Raw genomic sequence first — 19,442 nt, 5'->3', positions numbered from 1 at the left:
GACTATATTTGCCAAAGATAAACTCAGGATTTTAGGGAAACAATCAAGACACTAGGTTTCACCATCCTCACAAGGGTCCTGTTCTTTTGCTTAAAACACAGGCAAGGTATTTATTCCCTCTATTCCTCCAAGGAGCTCAAAGTGGCATTTTTGTATATTCTCTTTTCTCTCTCTCTCTTTCTTATAAACATCTTTGTTCTTTCCCCTCTCCCCCCCCCCTTTGTAACACTCCCCCCCCCTTATAATTGAAATTCTTTCAATAGCAATAGTAATTTAAAAAAGGAAGCGTACATAGTTATTTCCCTCCCTATTTAATCTCCACAACAACAACCTTGCGAGGTAGGTTAGGCTGAGAGTGACTGACTAGCCCAAGGACACCCAAATGAGCTTCACGGCTGGAGTGGGGGGAATTTGAACCCTGGTCTTTCCCATGTTCTAGTCTGACACTATAACCACTATGGGACACAGCAAACAAACAGGGATTTGTAGGAAATAAACAGAGTCCCTCTTCTCAGGGAACTGTAGCTCTGGGAGGCGAATAGGGAGGGTCTCTGAACACCTCTCAGAACATTGAAACAAACTACACTTCCCATGATTCTCTGGGGGAAGCCATGGCCGTTTAAAGTAGAATCATAGCACTTTAGAGGGATGGTGCGGACTGAGCCTGGAAAGGCAGGTGGAGGATACCCCACCCCCTGAAATTTATTGGATGCTTCTGCAACAATCATATGGTAAGACATAAACATGTATAGCATTAAAAAAGAAAAGCCCCAACCTTAACGAACCTCGATCTAATCTGTTTTCCCATGCCCTGCCCAATATTTGCAGTGTAAACACCCATTATGTGGCCCTTGATAAATTAGGAAATTAAGTTCCTGATTGGAAATGGCAGGGTTCTTTCACATGTGGTGGACCTGTGAGGTGGTGAAGAGATTCTGGGACCAAATTTATGTTGAATTAAAGAAAATATTAAAGTATAACTTTCTTAAAATACCGGAGGCGTTCCTCTTAGGAGTGGTAGGAGAAGAGATTAAAAGAGAGGATGAAACTTTTTTTCAGTACGCCACGGCGGCGGCCAGGATTCTTTTGGCACAAAACTGGAAAACGCCTAATACCCCCACAATTAAAGAGTGGCAGATGAAATTGTTCAATTATATAGAGTTAGCGAGATTGACACAAAGAATTAGGCATCAAAATAATAGTAAATTAAAAAACGATTGGAGTAAATTTTTAGGTTATATTGAAGTTATTTTTGGAATTACTAAAGTCACAGTGGATGGAATTTAATACCTGCAATGTTTAGATAACAGTAATGGTTTTATAACCGGCGAGAAAGTTATAAGAGTTCTTAACCCAAACCGGGTTGGATGGAAGTCATTCTGTTGGTAACTTTTGTCTTTTTGTGTTGTAACTCTTGTTTTTCATTTTTTTGTTTATAATTTTTTTTTGCTTTCTTTCTTATGTGTGTTTTGTTGTTGGTTTTTGTCTTTTTTATGCTTGTTTTTTTTTCTATGTATGGTGTATTATGTAAAAACTTAATAAACAGAATTTTTTTTAAAAAAAAAAAGGAAATGGCAGGGTCCCCCCAGCTGGCTTGTAAATGGGTTGGAGGACCGGGAGTTACTGGATAACCAATGTGGAGAGTTGGGTGTTCCCCAGCCGCCCTTATAAGTCCTCTTGGCACCTCCCCATAACCCAGAGGGGGCATCTCTTGGCCAGGGTCGTCCATGGAGCCGCTCTCTGGGACTCTCTTCCTGCTCCTTTGTGTCTGTGGCGTCCTCCTCCTGGGCTTGGGATGGAAGGGCAAAGGCGGCAAAGGTCGTCTGCCCCCTGGACCCACCCCACTCCCCATCCTGGGGAATTTTCTCCAACTGGACCTAAACAACATGCTCAAATCCCTGGAGAAGGTGAGTCTCCATTTGCCTCCCTGCTCTCCTCCTCCAGTGAAGCCCTAAACTCTCCCTCTGGGAAGACAGCCAAGCCTCCAAGTTTGGCCGGTGGGGACTGGAAGGGTGTAAGCAGCCCTGCAGTTGCATATAATAATAGTAATAATAATAATAAGTAACCAATGAAAGATTAAAGATTAAAATATTAAAGATTAATCTTCGACATTTCTCAAATGAAAATAGGGACGTCCCATTCCATAATGATGATTTTGCTATTTATACCCCACACTGGGTTGCACCAGCAACTCTGGGCAGCTTCCAACATACCATATTTTTTGCTCTATAAGACTCACCTTTTCCCTCCTAAAAAGTAAGGGGAAATGTGTGTGCGTCTTATGGAGCGAATGCAGGCTGCGCAGCTATCCCAGAAGCCAGAACAGCAAGAGGGATCGCTGCTTTCACTGCGCAGCGATCCCTCTTGCTGTTCTGGCTTCTGAGATTCAGCATCTTGTGGTCTGGTGCATCTTATAGAGTGAAAAATACGATATATAAAAACATAATAGAGCATTAAAAAGCCTTCCCTATAAAGGATTACCTTCAGACGGCTCGGGAGTTGGATGACTCCATACCCTCCAACATTTCTCCAACGAAAAGTGGGACATTCCAGGATCAAATCAGAAACTGGGGCGGCTTCTCTAAATCAGGGGTGTCCCTGAAAAATTGGAGGGTCTGCAGTTGGGGACTTATCTCTGTAGGAAAGAGAGGGCTGCTGGATCTGTCCAAAGGGGGTTCTCTAGCCCACCACAGGGGCCAGCCAGGTACCTCTGTGATGCCCACAGTCAGAGATGAAGGCAATAGCCCTCCTCGCAACATTTCTCCAGAACCTGATAATTCAAGTGTGTACCTGAACTCACATGTGCACAGCCAGCACTCATGCATGTTCATATACACACTGCTGAGAGGTTTGGGATCTTTTGCTGGAGTTGTAACATGATCTATTCTTATGTGTATGTGTTACCCCTTAAGAACTTCTCACACCAAAGGAATATAGAAAGCTATTTTATTACACGAAATAGAAGTGTCACAATATGTATACCTGAAGGAGTGTCCCCACCCACATCGTCCAGCCCCGGACACTCAGGTCCTGCTCTGAGGGCCTTCTGGTGGTTCCCTCCCTGCCAGAAGTGAGGTTACAGGGAACCAGGCAGAGGGCCTTCTCGGTGGTGGCGCCCGCCATGTGGAACGCCCTCCCAGCGGATGTCAAGGAAATAAACTTTTAATGTTTGATGTCTTACTGTGTCTGCCTGGCTCTTTAGAGCCTATCAACTTCCTTCACTCCCACCCACCCCCCCTCATGGCTTTCAAAATTAACCTTTATATCCTTGCATTTTGTACGTTTTCCAATTCTAATTGCGCTCATTACAAAATGACTCAAATGTTAAATGAATATAGAAAGGTAGAAAATTTCTCATTACAAATCTTCAGACAACCAAACCTGCTAGTGATGTTAACTGTTTACAATAATCTTTCAGATATCGTATAAATTTAATCCAGTCCTTTTGGAATACTTGATCGTGCAGGTTTCAGATTTTTCTTTTCAGCTTCACCAGTTCTGCAAAGTCCACCATCTTCATCTGCCACTCTTCTTTCGTTGGTACTTCTTGTTATCTCCCATTTTGGGGCTAAAAGAATTCTTGGCTACGATGCCCACACTCTTGATTGGAAGAGTGAAAGCTTCCCTGTTTTAAAAGCCTATAGAAACGTTGGCCCAACAATTTTGCCATAAACCCACCCACACTAGCAGTAGAGAAGAAGAAGAGTTTGGATTTGATATCCCGCCTTTCACTCCCTTTAAGGAGTCTCAAAGCAGCTAACATTCTCCTTTCCCTTCCTCCCCCACAACAAACACCCTGTGATGTGAGTGGGGCTGAGAGACTTCAGAGAAGTATGACTAGCCCAAGGTCACCCAGCAGCTGCATGTGGAGGAGCGGAGACGCGAACCCGGTTCCCCAGATTATGAGTCCACCACTCTTAACCACTACACCACACTGGCTCAGTAGGGGCAGGGGAGGAAAGTATACCTGTCTTTAAAGCAAAGCAGAAGTGTGCTGAGTCCTGGAGAGCGCTGGGTTAAGTGCTGTCCTGTTAGAGTCAGAGGAGCTGGGGTCTTGGCTAATGCCTCCTCGTAAGGAAGGGAGGGGCATTGAGATGAGTGATTCCCGTCCCCTGTCACACACACACACCCAGCTCCATCCCATGGCCATCTGAGTGAGAAAAGGACTGAAAACTGGCCTTATCTGCTTGCTTATCACTCTATCTGCGTTTTGCTTAACCAAAGGGAGATATAGCGAGCAGTTAACTGGACCTAGCTATCTCTTCGCTGTGCCACCATTATCTTGAAGTCATGCATTCTGGAGTTTAAACAGATTTTTGCAAGCAACTGGATTTCAAGGTGTGAAGTTTTTTTCCTGAGATGAGGCCGGTACCAGCTTCAGGAAGAAGAATCTTATGTCATATTTAAGTTACGTCAATCTTATACCCGTGCGATGATCTACAGAGATCAACCACATTGTAAGTTCATATTCACACACAGTTGTTCACAGTTAGACTGCCTCTCATACGTGCCAACTCCCTGAGGCCCACAAAATTCCCCATGAAGGGTCTGAGCACCCACAAATTTCAGTGCCAGGGCTATGCACCCCACAGTTTGGGGGCCAAGCTGCCACTCCTTCTGCCTCTCAACCTGGAGTTTCTCCATTAGTTGTTCCTGTCCCTGCCCCACTCACCATTGGGGGTTGAGGTATGGAGGCTCGCCCTCAATTCCCAATCAGTCAGACTTTATTCCGTAGCAGGACAGAGTCCAAAGAGATAGGGGGAGCATTTCCATTACAGGCACGGCTGAACCTGGCCCTCCAGCTGTTTTGGGACTACAATTCCCATCATCCCTGACCACTGGTCCTGTTAGCTAGGGATGATGGGAGTTGTAGTCCCAAAACAGCTGGAAGGCCAAGTTCGGCCATGCCTGCATTAGGACAATAGGCAAATCTATGTCACCTGAGCCGTTCCTCCTCTAACCAAGCACCTCCTGACGCTTCTCCATCTCTCATTAAATCACAGTCCATGAAATACAAATTACTCAACCCATGTTTCAGAACCCTCCTTGCACTTTTCACTTTAATAGTCTGTCTTGCGGTCACGGCACACTCTTGGACGGGTGACGTTGGCCTGACTAATGATGAGCCTAACAGTAATTCCACCTCGCACATTAATGGGAGAGGGTCAGATATGGGAGAGATGGGTCAATAAAGCCTGCTGGATCAGGCCAGTGTCCCATCTAGTCCAGCGTCCTCGTCTCGCAGCGGTCAGTCAGATGCCCTAATGGGAAATCTGCGAGCAGGATCCAAGCACAAGAGGCGTCTCCCCTCCTGTGGATTCGAGTGACTAGGATTTGGAAGTCTTGCTGTCTCCAGCTGTGAAGACAGAGCAGAGCCATCCTGGCCAGAAGCCAATGAGAGCCCTCTCCTCCCTGAAGTTGTCTTTCAAAGCCATCCAATTTGGTGGCCATCACTTACTCCTGTGGAAGCAAGTTCCATAGTTTAACTCTTTGCCCCAAATATGTCCTCCATCTGCCCTGAATCTTCCATCTGCCCTCCCCTCCCCAGGCCTCACTTCCCTCCCCACTGGGCTCCCTTCCTGTCAAGTTATCCCCTCACCTGTCCACACCTGGGCCAACCTGAGGCTCTTCTCCCGGCAGCTGAGCGAGGTCTACGGCTCGGTCTTCACCGTCTACCTGGGGCTGCGGCGAGTCGTGGTCTTGGGCAGCTACAAGGTGGTGAAGGAGGCCCTGGTGGACCAGGCAGAGGACTTCAACGCGAGAGGGCAGTTGCCGTCCTTCTCCAAGGATTTCAATGAGCACGGTGAGAGGTCCATCCCTGTGGGGACAGGGGGCTTGGGGCACAGCTCAGCCCATCTTTCTGTCACTCATCTGACATGTTGGAGGGTAGAGTGCCAACCTGGTGCCCTCCATCTGGTTTGGACTACAATTCCAATCAGTGCCAGCTAGGGATGGGCCGATAGGACTCGAACCCATGGCTTCAAGTTACAAGAAAGGTGATTCTGACTAAACATTAGGAAGGACTAACTGATGGGAAGAGCTCTTAGTGGAACAGTCTCCCCCAGAAGTTGTGAACTCTCCTTCCTTGAAGAAGAAGCGTTTGGATTTGATATCCCGCTTTATCACTACCTTAAGGAGTCTCAAAGCAGCTCACAATCTCCTTTCTCTTCCTCCCCCACAAAAAAATACTCTGTGAGGTGAGTGGGGCTGAGAGACTTCAGAGAAGTGTGACTAGCCCAAGGTCACCCAGCAGCTGCATGTGGAGGAGTGGGGAACTGAACCCGGTTCACCAGATTACGAGTCCACTGCTCTTAACCACTACACTGGCTTTCAAACAGAGGTCGGATGTCCCAGATGCTTTACTTGAGATTCTTACATTGCAGGGGTTTGGACCAGGTGAGCCTTGGGCTCTGTTCCAACTCTACAATTCTATGGTCTGTCAATTTTGGTTTCCATCAGTTTCTCATCTTCCCCAGTCTTAATTTCAATTCCCCACATATCCACATCGGTTTGCAAATTATTCATCCACTTTTGAGTGCAAGATTCTTCTAACATTTTTCATAAGATGTACAACATTGCAAAGCAATTCCCCCAAAAACAAAACGCATTTGACCCTCCTTATTTCTGTGACTGCAAGTTACCGTAAGCTGTTTTTCACCTTGTGCTTTAATGTTGCAACCCCCAGCCCTACGCTGGGACCTTAGGGCAAAGGGCGGGTAATGAATGTTTAGATATGGGCATCTCTCTGTCTCTAGAGACAATGGAGTGTGCCTCTGGGGTGAAGGCAAACCATTGTGTTAGCAGCACCAAAGTGACCTCTCCAGGGCACAAGCCCGGGCAGTGTACATGGGAGTCCTGGGCTCCCCAGAGGACAAGACCCCTCTTGGTCCCACTGATGTGGTCCCAAGGAAAGCAGAGCAAGACGTTTGGCACCAGCTTGGCTGCAGGAGTTGCCAGAAGGAGGCGTACAAGGCATCATCGGATCACCTTAGGGATTTGTGTAGGGTTAAATCCTTTGCCTTGACTTCTCCTGAAGATATCCCACAAGGCAGCAGGGTTTTAGGACCAGAGTTGTCCTTCTCCTTAATAGGCTCCCTTCCCAGGTGGATGAAGTCTGTTATGATTAAATGGGCACAGGATGTTGGACATAACATTATGTTTGCTGACTGGGAACAGTTATGGACCACCGGTATGAAATTTATGGCATGTAATGCCTTAAGAGAGAATATTATGAAAATGATGTATAGGTGGTACATGACCCCAGTCAAGCTTGCAAAAATTTATCATTTGCCCGATAACAAATGTTGGAAATGTAAAGAGACTGAAGGTACATTCTTTCACCTTTGGTGGACGTGCCCAAGGATTAAGGCTTTCTGGGAAATGATCTATAATGAACTGAAAAAGGTATTTAAATATACCTTTCTTAAGAAACCAGAGGCCTTTCTTCTGGGCATGGTCGGCCAATTGGTGTTAAAGAAAGACAGAACTTTTTTTATGTATGCAACAACAGCAGCAAGAATACTTATCGCGAAGTACTGGAAGACGCAAGATCTACCCACTCTGGAAGAATGGCAGATGAAGGTATAGACTATATGGGACTGGCAGAAATGACCGGCAGAATCCGAGACCAGGGAAAAGAGACGGTGGAGGAAGATTGGAAGAAATTCAAAGACTATCTGCAGAAGTATTATAAAATTAACGGACATTAGTGTGATGTTGGATAAAAATTAAGTGGTTACCAGCTGTAACGCAGAGGTTGAACCATAAGATATGATAAGTTATAACAAGTTATAATAAGGATTTGCTGAAATAAGAATCTGAATGGGAATACAAAAGGGGGAGGTGAGAGGAGGTCTGGGAAATAAGTTAATGGAAATGAGTAATGGAAATTATATTTGTTTTAATTTTTTTATTATTATTATTTTTGCTTTTGTATTTTTGTGCTTTTATTATTATTTTTTGTGTATGTTTATTTTCTGTATTCATTGGAAACTATAATAAATATCATTTTAAAAAAAAAAGGAAAGCAGAGCAAGACATTTGGCACCAGCTTGGCTGCAGGATTTGCCAGAAGGAGGCGTACAGGGCATCATCGGATCACCTTAGGGATTTGTGTAGGGTTTAATCCTTTGCCTTGACTTCTCCTGAAGATATCCCACAAGGCAGCAGGGTTTTAGGACCAGAGTTGTCCTTCTCCTTAATAGGCTCCCTTCCCAGGTGGATGAGTCCCCCCCTCACTTCCCTCTACAGCACATGCAGAAACTGCCTTCTTGACCATTGGTCCTCTTTGCTCAATCCGCTCAATTCTTATGCATGCTTTATTTTTGCGGCACTTGACTTGGCTGAAGAACTGCATTGCAAAATTCAGAGACACATGGATTCGCAGCTGTGTTCCAGTTCTTGGCAAATCTCGTAAATTCAAACAGAATTGACTTTTTCTCCCCCTTGCCAGCCAACTGGGCCAGATGTTACTGGGATAGATGCAAGTTCTCATCCCCCAAACAGCTGGAGGGCACCAGGTTGGCAAAGGCTGGTTTTACCCACCCTGGTTTTTTCTTGAAAGCAATGTACTTAGCAACATTCGACTGGCACATAAATAATACCCTTCACAACCACTGTTTATCTCAGCAGTAGAAAGGTTAGGAGAAATTTATGCAGCAAACTGGAGGTCAGGAAATGGGAGGTTGTGGGAGATGTCTCTGGGAAACATAACACATGAATCGGCCAAGGTTTAAAAGGAGGAGTATCAAAGAGATAATATGTCCCTGTCAAGGAAGAAGCGGGGGATATACACAAAAATATTGCAATAATCATAATATTGCTTGGCCAGGGCTGACCTTTTCCAACGGTGATCGGTGGAGGCAGCTTCGCAGGTTCAGCCTCACCACCTTGAGGAATTTTGGGATGGGGAAACGGTCCATCGAGGAGCGGATCCAGGAGGAGGCTCGGTGCCTGGCAGAGGAGTTCCGTAAGTTGCAAGGTAGGCCTCTGGAGAAATTCATAATTAAAGGATTGGTCGCCTCTAGAAGACTCTGTGGTGCTTGGTCCACAAGCGTAGCCATTGTGTGCTCTTGCCAAAGACAGACCTTTCCTTCCCTCCTCCTGCCTTCTGTCTCTCCCCACTAGGGACGCCCTTTGACCCCACCGTCGTCATCAGCCGAGCCGTCTCCAACGTCATCTGCTCCATCGTATTTGGGAACAGGTTCCAGTACGACGATGAGAAATTCATCACCCTGAGTGAGCTGATCACAGAACGGTTCCGCGTGGCCAGCCTGCCCCCGTCTCAGGTGAGGGCGGACGGACTACAAACCCCCCCCCCAATATATCTACCCTTTACTTATTATCGTGGCTTTTTTTAAAGCAAAGAACTGAAAAGTTAAACGATAGAGTGTCACAGCATGGAAGGGCAAAAGAGCAAAGATACAGCCCAGTTCCAAAGCATTAATGCATACAAAGATTATATTTGCAAATAAAGACTATTTATTAGACACAGTATTCCCCTTTGAATTACGTCATCACCATCACCATCATTAATTTTTAATCCATCATTTTGAATTATAGCAATCTGAAAAATACATTGTTGTTGTTGCTTAGTCGTTTAGTCTTGTCCGACTCTTCGTGACCCCATGGACCAGAGCACGCCAGGCACTCCTGTCTTCCTGGTCAAAAAACACATATGTGGCAACAAACAAGCCATAAACAACAAAAGAAAACAAAAGCAATGGTTTGGCTTTTCTGTTAAGGTCACTTTAAGAATTTCAGCGTCTTTCCATAAGAGTTTGGAAGTTTGATTCAATTAACATCTTTTATTCAAATGGGTCCCTCTATAGAGTCCAATTTTTCTGAGGTGGTTTTCTAGCACGATATTCCTGGTGTATCAAGGAAATAAACAGAGGCCAAGATCCATCATTATGGACGCTCAAAGTTCTCTCTAGTCTTAAATGAGACAGACGTTTGCAAAGGCAGGCTGCACTGAGTGACCACGTGTCTCAATTCTTGTATAAGAATTAAAAACATGCCATCTATCTGTCTGCCTATCTACTCCTTCAAGCTCTGCCCTAGATATTTTCGCTTATGGAATCTCCCTTCCAGGAGAGCAATTTGCCAAAGCCCTGAATACCAGAAATCCAGATTATTAGGTCAGGGTTCATAAATCTGTGGCAGGAAGGAGCGATTTGTTGCCTAGGGGGCTCAATTTGCCCCCCACCTGACCGGCTTATGCTAAGCAACCACAGCAATGGGCTGAATCCGTCTCTCCAGTTCATTGTGTAGAGCAGTGTTTCCCAACCTTGGGCCTCCAGCTGTTTTTGAACCACAATTCCCATCATCCCTGACCACTGGTCTTGCTAGCTAGGGATGATGGGAGTTGTAGTCCAAAAACAGCTGGAGGCCCAAGGTTGGGAAACACTGGTGTAGAGTGTTCTCTCTCGTGGGCCTTGCAGGGCAGAAGGCAGCGCTGGAATTTCTGAAGCGAAGGGAGGCTTTTGGAAAGGAGAGCCCAAGGACCCATGAGCATGTGCAAAGAGTCAAAGGTCACTTTTCCAGGCAGGCATAAGCCTCAGTGTGGTGTAGTGGTTAAGAGCGGTGGACTCGTAATCTGGGGAACCGGGTTCGCGTCTCCGCTCCTCCACATGCAGCTGCTGGGTGACCTTGGGCTAGTCACACTTCTCTGAAGTCTCTCAGTCCCACTTGTTGTGGGGGAGGAAGGGAAAGGAGAATGTTAGCCGCTTTGAGACTCCTTAAAGGGAGTGAAAGGCAGGATATCAAATCCAAACTCTTCTTCTTCTTCTCAGCACATGCCTATTTTGGGGAATCTGAGTTTGCAGGAGACACATACTAAGGTCAGCCAAATGTGGTAACGCCCTTCCATTGCTCCCCATCTTCTTCCCCTGCAGCTGTACAATATTTTCCCGGAGATCATGGAGAAGATCCCCGGATCCCACCACGCGGGCAGCAAATGTTCCCAGGGGATCATCCGCTTCATAGAGGAGAGGATCAAGATGCAGCAGGCCTCGCTGGATCCCTCCGACCCCCACAACTACATTGACTGCTTCTTAGTTAAGATGGATCAGGTAAGGAATGAACTTCCTCATCTCCATCATCTGCTCCCCCTAAAACGTGCTGTCTGCAGGTTTCAGAGAATTGTGGAATTGGAAGGGACCCCAAGTGGCAACTAGTCTGACCCCCCTTCAATGCAGACATCATAGCTGACCTCGATCTCTTGGCAGGAAAAGAATAACCCAGCTTCTGAATTTTGCATGGAGAATTTGGTCATGGCCACCTTCAACTTGTTCTTCGCTGGGACAGAGACGATCGGCACCACCCTGAGATATGGATTCCTCACCATGCTGAAGTACCCCCAGATTCAAGGTGAGGGCAGAAGGAGGGAACCTATGAGAATCACCTGAGCTTCTACAGCTACAAACCAAGCTGTTCCCGGGGTGTGTCCACTGTCGTATGCTGACAGCTTCTCGGAGCCACAAGGGAGAGAAGAGTGTTGGGTAGGGACCAGAGCTGGACAAAGTTGTTGGGAGTAGCCACAGATTCAAGGTGAGGGCAGAAGGAGGAAACCTATGAGAATCACCTGAGCTTCTACAGCTACAGACCAGGCTGTTCCCATGGTGTGCCCATTGTTGCATGCTGACAGCTTCTGGGAGCCGCAGGTGAGAGAAGAGTGTTGGGTAGGGACCAGAGGCAGACAAAGTTGTTGGGAGTAGCCACAGATTCAAGGTGAGGGCAGAAGGAGGAAACCTATGAGAATCACCTGAGCTTCTACAGCTACAGACCAGGCTGTTCCGAGGGTGTGTCCATTGTCGCATGCTGACAGCCTCTGGGAGCCACAAGTGAGAGAAGAGTGTTGGGTAGGGACCAGACATGGACAAAGTACCCCAGCAGGAGTAGGACGTGTCCCCAACAAGAGGTACTACCACTCCCCTATCACTCCATACGCCCAAAAGGAGGAAAAGCCTAGGGCATCTGGTATCTCCAAATGGTCTCCCATCCAAATGCTAACCAGGCCTGACCCTGCTTAGCTTCCAAGCTCAGACACGGTTGGGTGTGTTCAGGGTAGTATGACTTTGATTGGCTGGCTAAGCCAAGTGAGGGTAGTCTATGGGTCTCAAACCCTCGGTGAGTTAGCAGCTTCCCCTGCAAGCGAAGGCAGGCTCTGGCAGCTGGAGCGGACGAGATCCAAAGTGGGTTCAATGGTCAAATAGGCAGTTTCTGCATGTGCTTTAGAGGGAACCAAGGGGCATCGAGGGGATGCGGTTGGCACTGTGGGTTAAACCACAGAGTATAGGACTTGCCGATCAGAAGGTCGGCGGTTCAAATCCCTGTGACAGGGTGAGCTCCCGTTGCTCGGTCCCTGCTCCTGCCAACCTAGCAGTTCGAAAGCACGTCAAAGTGCAAGTAGATAAATAGGTACCGCTCCGGTGGGAAGGTAAACGGCGTTTCCGTGCGCTGCTCTGGTTCGCCAGAAGCAGCTCAGTCCTGCTGGCCACATGACCCGGAAGCTGCATGCCGGCTCCCTCAGCCAATAAAGCAAGATGAGCGCCGCAACCCCAGAGTCGGCCATGACTGGACCTAATGGTCAGGGGTCCCTTTACCTTTACCTTTAAGGGGCATTTAAATGACTTCCGAAGGGTGAGAGAATGGAATGCTTGCTGAAGAATGACAGCTTTTGATACTGGATAGTAGCTCACAGCCTGCTTGAAGTTGGACATTCCTGCCCTACACAAATCAGGACTGAGGTCCCTAAGATGGTTTGATGGCACCTTGTACGCCACCTTCCTGCAACTCCTGCAGCCCAGCTGGTACCAAACGTCGTGCTCTGCTTTCCTTTGGACCACATCAGGAAGGCCGAAAGGGGGGTCTTGTCATCTGGGCAGCCCAGGACCTCCAACCACACTGCCCAGGCTTGCGCCCTGGGGAGGTCACTTTGGTGCTCCTAACACAGCCGTTTGACTTCACACCTGGTGGCACACTCCATTGTCTCTCAAGACAGTCAGATGCCAAGAACAGATCAAGCTGATGATGGAAGGCAACAGCCCAAACTTAAGTGCACTCTTCTCCATGGAGGGCTGTGTGGACCATGTACACCACCTTGATTTCCATGGAGAAAAAGGTGATCTATGAATGCAGTAAGATAAAGAAACAGGCAATTTCCACCCTCAAGGGAAGCCCCAGATAGAAGTGACTGTAGTAGTCAAGATGTGAGATTAACAGGACATGTAGTTCCGTCCTGGCGAGAGTAACATCATCTAGAAAAAGGTTACCGTATTTTTCGCTCTATAAGACGCAACAGACCACAAGACGCACCTAGTTTTTGGAGGAGGAAAACAAGAAAAAAATATGTATTCTGAATCTCAGAAGCCAGAACAGCAAGAGGGATCGCTGCACAGTGAAAGCAGCAATCCCTCTTGCTGTTCTGGCTTCTGGGATAGCTGTGCAGCCTGCATTCGCTCCATAAGACGCACACACATTTCCCCTTACTTTTTAGGAGGGAAAAAGTGAGTCTTATAGAGCATGCTCTGGTCCATGGGGTCACGAAGAGTCGGACACGACTAAACAACAACATAGAGCAAAAAATACGGTATACACACAGTTCCCAGACGAGAGGGATTTGTGCCCATGGGCCCTCCATCTTTTCCTCCCTCCATCCCCCAAAATGTCCCAGTGAAAGGGTGTCAAGAGAGAAATGCACGGTGCTATCCTGATTGTGAACAGGTGCTCAGTCACAGAATGATGGAATTGTACAGTTGTCAGGGACCCAAAAGGTCATCTTGCTCAGTTCCCTGTGACACGGGAATTGCTCTCTTTTCCCCAAGAAAAACTCCACGAGGAAATCGATCGAGTGATTGGGAGGGACCGGATCCCAGCCAGTGAGGACAGGAACAAAATGCCCTATATGGAGGCTGTAGTGCACGAGATCCAGCGATTCAGCGATATCCTACCCATGAATCTTCCCCGCATGGCCAGGAAAGATATCCACTTCAAGGGGTTTGTCATCCCCAAGGTAAGATTCCCAGCAGGGGTGGAGGGATCAGGATCCAGCCTTTGGGCCCTCCATGCAACTGGTCTGAAACTCCTGGGTCAGGGCGGGGACAGGATTTGAGCTCAGTGCCTCCCATGTCACACATGGACTTGCCTTGGAAACGCATTTATCCACAGGAATCAGTTCTCCACCTGTGAAATGGGTATATTTCAAAGCTCCCAGGAAGCGGCCTTATCTGTCTGCCAGGCTGCTTGTCCATCTGGATCTTTTTAATACTACTAAATGATGTAAAGTGCAGGGGAGATTTTGAAACAAAATCAACACTCGGTTTCTCTAGAGCTGGAACCCCAAAGGGTCACGGAGTTCAACCACCTGCAATGAATTAGTGGAATGAGGTCTGTGGCGGGGGGGGCTAACTTTGAAGGTGACTAATCCAGAATGCAGCAGCTAGACTGGGGACTGAGAAAGGCTGCCGGGAACATATAACACCAGGCCTAAAGGATCTTCGCTGGCTCCCAGTACGTTTCCGAGCACAATTCAAAGTGTTGGTGCTTACCTTTAAAGCCCTAAATGGCCTCGGTCCTGTATACTTGAAGGAGCGTCTCCACCCCCATTGTTCTGGCTGGACACTGAGGTCCAGCTCTGAGGGCCTTCTGGTGGTTCCCTCACTGAAAGAAGTGAGGTTACAGGGAACCAGGCAGAGGGCCTTCTCGATGGTGGCACCCACCCCGTGGAACACCCTCCCATCAGATGTGAAGGAAATAAATAACTACAGTGGTACCTCGGGTTAAGAACTTAATTCGTTCTGGAGGTACGTCATTAACCTGAAACTGTTCTTTTTATATATATATATATATATATATATATAAATAAATATATATATATATATTATTAATTTATTTAACATACGGTAATTATTACAAAATGTAAGCAAAATATTGCAAATACATACATACATATTTTAAATAAGGACACATTTATAAAAAAGAGAATAAAGAAGAAGAAGAAGAAGAAGAAGAAGAAGAAGAAGAAGAAGAAGAAGAAGAAGAAGAAATAGAGAGAGAAAAGAAGATATTCTACAAATATCTCAATATGAAAATATTAATAAAATTTCATTGATTGACCTGAAACTGTTCTTAACCTGAGGTACCACTTTAGCTTATGGGGCCTCCCGCTGCCGCCGCACCACCGGAGCACGATTTCTGTTCTCATCCTGAAGCAAAGTTCTTAACCCGAGGTACTATTTCTGGGTTAGCAGAGTCTAACCTGAAGCATCTGTAAGCTGAAGCATCTGTAACCCGAGGTACCACTGTGTATGATTCTCCTAGGGGACCTACATCTATCCTTTGCTGAGCAGTGTTCACTATGACTCAGAGGAGCACTCCAACCCTCAAGAATTTGACCCAGGGAGATTCTTGGATAGCCAAGGCTGCTTCAAGAAGGTGGAGGCGTTCATGCCTTTCTCAGCAGGTACGTGGGGGGGGGAGGGGGCTCCTTCCATTCCATTGGGAGGGGAGTCGGGTTGGTGGGTGGTCTCTCTCCTATGAGATTCATTTCCAGGCGGTCCTTCTCAGGAGGATCAGAGTAAGGAACCTCTGTTCTGGTCCTGCTTGTCTTGGCTTCTCGCAGGCATCTTGGGGGCCACTGGAAGAACAGGATGCAGGGGTGGAGGGGGCCTGATCCTGCCGGGCTCTCCTGCATTATACCTGCCAAGGACAGCGTGGGATAGGGGCCGGGTTGACCACTTATCAATATTATTAATATTTTTATTAAGTTTTAAAGATAACAACAAACAAGAAAAGGAAAAACAAATACACAAAAATACAAAATTATAAAATACATACAATACATAAAAAAGAAGAATAATTTCAAAAAAGAAAAGAAAAAACACATTTAAAAAGAATAAGAAAAAACAAAAAAACACAAAAATCCCTCTTTTTACTTCTCATCTTTGATTCACTTATTTTCTTGACTTCCTCGCATCTCCCTTTTTTGTATCCCTGTTAAAAGTTAATTCAGCAAATTCATATCCAATTAATTTGTCTAATTATCCGTCCAATCTTATTTTTAGCCTCGTTGCTAGAACCCCTTCAGTTCATTTCAATGCCATTCGCATTCAAAAATTTTACAATATCTCTCTAAATAAATTTTAAATTTCTTCCAATCATCTTCCACCAACTCTTCTCCCTGGTCTCAGATTCTGCCAGTCATTTCCGGAAAGACTACATTACAAACACCCCACCCACTGCAAGGGGCCACAGATAGAGGCCAAAGAGGAACATTTTTGCCCGGCACCTAAAGATTTATAATGAAGGCACTGTGTGAGCCTCCCTGTGTGAGCATCCCAGAAACGGGGAGCCACTGCAGAAAAGGCCCATTCCCATGTTGCAACCCTCTGGACCTCTCATGGAGGAGGTACTGTTTCAACCATGAATCTTCCAGAGCACCTTTTCACCTATCAGCCATTTAACACTTTCTTTTACTGCCTATGCATCATAAGCTGTTGATCAACGTACCTATGAATAATTGTTCCCACTAAATTTTGCTTCCACAGAATTTAAAAAAATGTTTTATTGGTTTTAAAACTGTACAACAGAAATAATCCATAGATGTTAAAGACGAAATAAAAGCATACCATGGTTCATTCCTTTCTTCTTCTTCTTCTTCTTTTTATTGATTTTTTAAAAATAAATTTTATTAGTATTTACCAAACAACAACACCACAAAAGATATCAAAAAAATAACAATGTACAACACACAAAAATCAGCATTTGAAGACTAAAGAAAGCAAAAACAACAACAACAACAAATCCATATCTCACAAGTTAATATTATAAACACTAAAACAACAACAACAAGACATTGACTTCCACCAATCCCACAGCACCTCCTTTATCTCTCATTGTGTCTTCCTGTTTTCCTGTTTTCTTTATCATCTCTATCCTAACCTCTAGATATAAATCCTTCATTCCTTAATTAATACTTGTTTCTAAAGGAAATTCCTAAAGCACCCCAAGAATGAGGCAGAAGAACGGAAACTTCTTTCACGGGGGAATAAATTCGAGGGTGGGTTTTGTCAGAGGGCTCCTTCCACCTGCCCGACAGATTTTGCGTTTCTCTCTTGGCAGGGAAGCGTATCTGCATGGGCGAAGGGTTGGCCCGCATGGAGCTCTTCCTCTTCTTCACCACCATCCTGCAGGCCTTCACCCTCCAGTCCCCTGTGCCCCCCAGCCAGATCAGTCTCGCACCTGCGGCCGTGGGCGTTGGGAAGGTACCCCCAAAATACCAGCTGTCAGCGTCCTGGCGCCAACACTGATCTCTCCCTTCCTGTGTTGCGGCGCAAGAAGATCTCCGTTTCTCTCTCCGTACCTCTGCACTCCTGAGAGATTGGCCGTAAAGTAGACAAGTCCTCTCTTTGAAGGCCTGTCCGTGCAAGGAGGAGGAGGAAGAACCCAACTCACCTGGTGGACTTGAACTATTTTGCAAAAATGTGCTTCTTAGGCAATTGTGCATACGAAAAAAGGCAATGTTAGGAGAAATTTGCAATAAATGGTTGATGAATTTTCAGAAAACTGATATGGAGGGCACCAGGTTGTGGAAGACTGGATTGGGGATTTGATTTTCCTTTTAAAAAAATTCATTTTATAATGTACATAAAACACAGGGAACAGTTATAACAGGAGATGGGAATGAAAAGATGAAAAACAAAATTTTAAGAGAGGCACATGGGTCAGCATAACAAAGTCCAAGCAAAAAAGACTGACTTTCAAGGCTAGTTCCAGATCTGCCAGGCTGGGGAGAAGGGTTATCTTGAGAAAGAGGCTTCCTTTGTATAACAACAACAACAACAACAACAACAACAACAACAACAACTTATTTGTACCCTGCCCATCTGGCTGGGTTTCCCCAGCCACTCTGGGCGGCTTCCAACAAAGATTAAAAATACATTAAAATGTCACACATTCAAAAACTTCCCTGAACAGGGCTGCCTTCAGTATATGTTGTTTATTTCGGTCCTGGAGGTCCTGCTAAATATGATTAGAAGGGACCATCTCATTCAAGGTATTCAGGTCGGAGCCAAACAGTACAAACTTAAAGCTTTTGCAGATGACTTAGTTTTGACATTACAGGAACCAGAGTCTAGTACTAAAAGGGTTTTGGAATTAATCCAGGAATTTGGTCAGGTGGCAGGTTTTAAGATGAATAAGCTAAAAACCAAGGTTTTGGAGAAAAACTTAACACCAATTGAGAGAGAGAGGTTTCAGAAGGAGACAGGCTTAACATTAGTAAAGAAAGTAAAATACCTGGGGGTGAACATGACTGCTAAGAATGTGAATTTGTTTAAAGATAACTATGAGAAATGCTGGTCAGAAGTGAAAAAAGATCTTGAAATGTGGTCAAACCTGAAGCTTTCCTTGCTTGGCCGAATTGCTGTTATTAAGATGAATGTATTGCCAAGAATGCTGTTTTTATTTCAATCATTGCAAATTATAGACAAGATGGATTGTTTCAAGAAGTGGCAAAGAAATATTTCTAGATTTGTCTGGCAGGGCAAGAAGCCTAGAATAAAATTTAAGATACTTACTGATGCAAAGGATAGAGGTGGATTTGCCCTGCCAGACCTTAAATTATACTATGAATCAGCAGCATTTTGCTGGTTGAAGGAATGGCTGCTTCTTGAGAACACAGACATTTTAGATTTAGAAGGTTTTGACAATGCTTTTGGATGGCATGCATATTTGTGGTATGGCAAGATTAAAGTGCATAGGGCTTTTAAAAATCATATTGTCAGAAAAGCACTGTTCAATGTCTGGATAAAATACAAGGACTTACTTGAAAATAAAACCCCAAGGAAGCGAAGGCTTTGAAAAAACTTAATATGGAGGCCAATTGGCCAAAATATTGGGAAATCTTGGAACAGGAGGGTGACAAATTGAAATTGCAGAGTTATGAGAAGCTTAAAGATAAGGTGCGAGACTGGCTCCATTATTTTCAAAAAAGGAGGCCTATAATTTGGATAAAAAAATTGGTTTCCAGGTGGAAAAATCAAAACAAGAAATAGAACTGTTAGAACCCAAAGCTAAGACACTATCAAGAATGTATAACTTGCTGCTGAAATGGAATACTGAGGATGAGACGGTAAAATCTGCTATGATACAATGGGCGCAAGATATTGGACATAACATTTTGTTCACTGACTGGGAAAAGTTGTGGACCACAGGTATGAAATTCACGGCATGTAATGCCCTAAGAGAGAATATTATGAAAATGATGTACAGGTGGTACATGACTCCAGTCAAGCTGGCAAAAATCTATCATCTGCCTGATAATAAATGTTGGAAATGTAAAGAAACTGAAGGTACATTCTTTCACCTTTGGTGGACGTGCCCAAGGATTAAGGCTTTCTGGGAAATGATCTATAATGAAATGAAAAAGGTATTTAAATATA

At 45.3% G+C, this 19,442-nt stretch overlaps 1 protein-coding gene across 1 annotated transcript; it reads left to right on the top strand.

Moving 5' to 3' along the window:
• Positions 1–1,727: 1,727 nt before the first annotated feature.
• On the top strand, positions 1,728–17,937 carry LOC309346175 (cytochrome P450 2F3-like; the record flags this gene model as incomplete). Its single annotated transcript, XM_081869910.1, has 9 exons — positions 1,728–1,907; positions 5,641–5,803; positions 8,831–8,980; positions 9,127–9,287; positions 10,896–11,072; positions 11,229–11,370; positions 13,827–14,014; positions 15,322–15,463; positions 17,122–17,937. 9 exons carry the CDS (start codon positions 1,728–1,730, stop codon positions 17,307–17,309), a joined length of 1,491 nt encoding a protein of 496 aa, XP_081726036.1. The 3' UTR covers positions 17,310–17,937.
• Between the last annotated feature and the right edge of the window lie 1,505 nt (positions 17,938–19,442).

The sequence above is a fragment of the Podarcis erhardii genome, assembly GCF_964252035.2.
Source record: "Podarcis erhardii genome assembly, chromosome: 7".
NCBI classification, from domain to species: Eukaryota; Metazoa; Chordata; class Lepidosauria; order Squamata; family Lacertidae; genus Podarcis; species Podarcis erhardii.
Note: the sequence above shows the minus strand (reverse complement) of the source record. Positions and strands in the feature narration are given on the sequence as shown.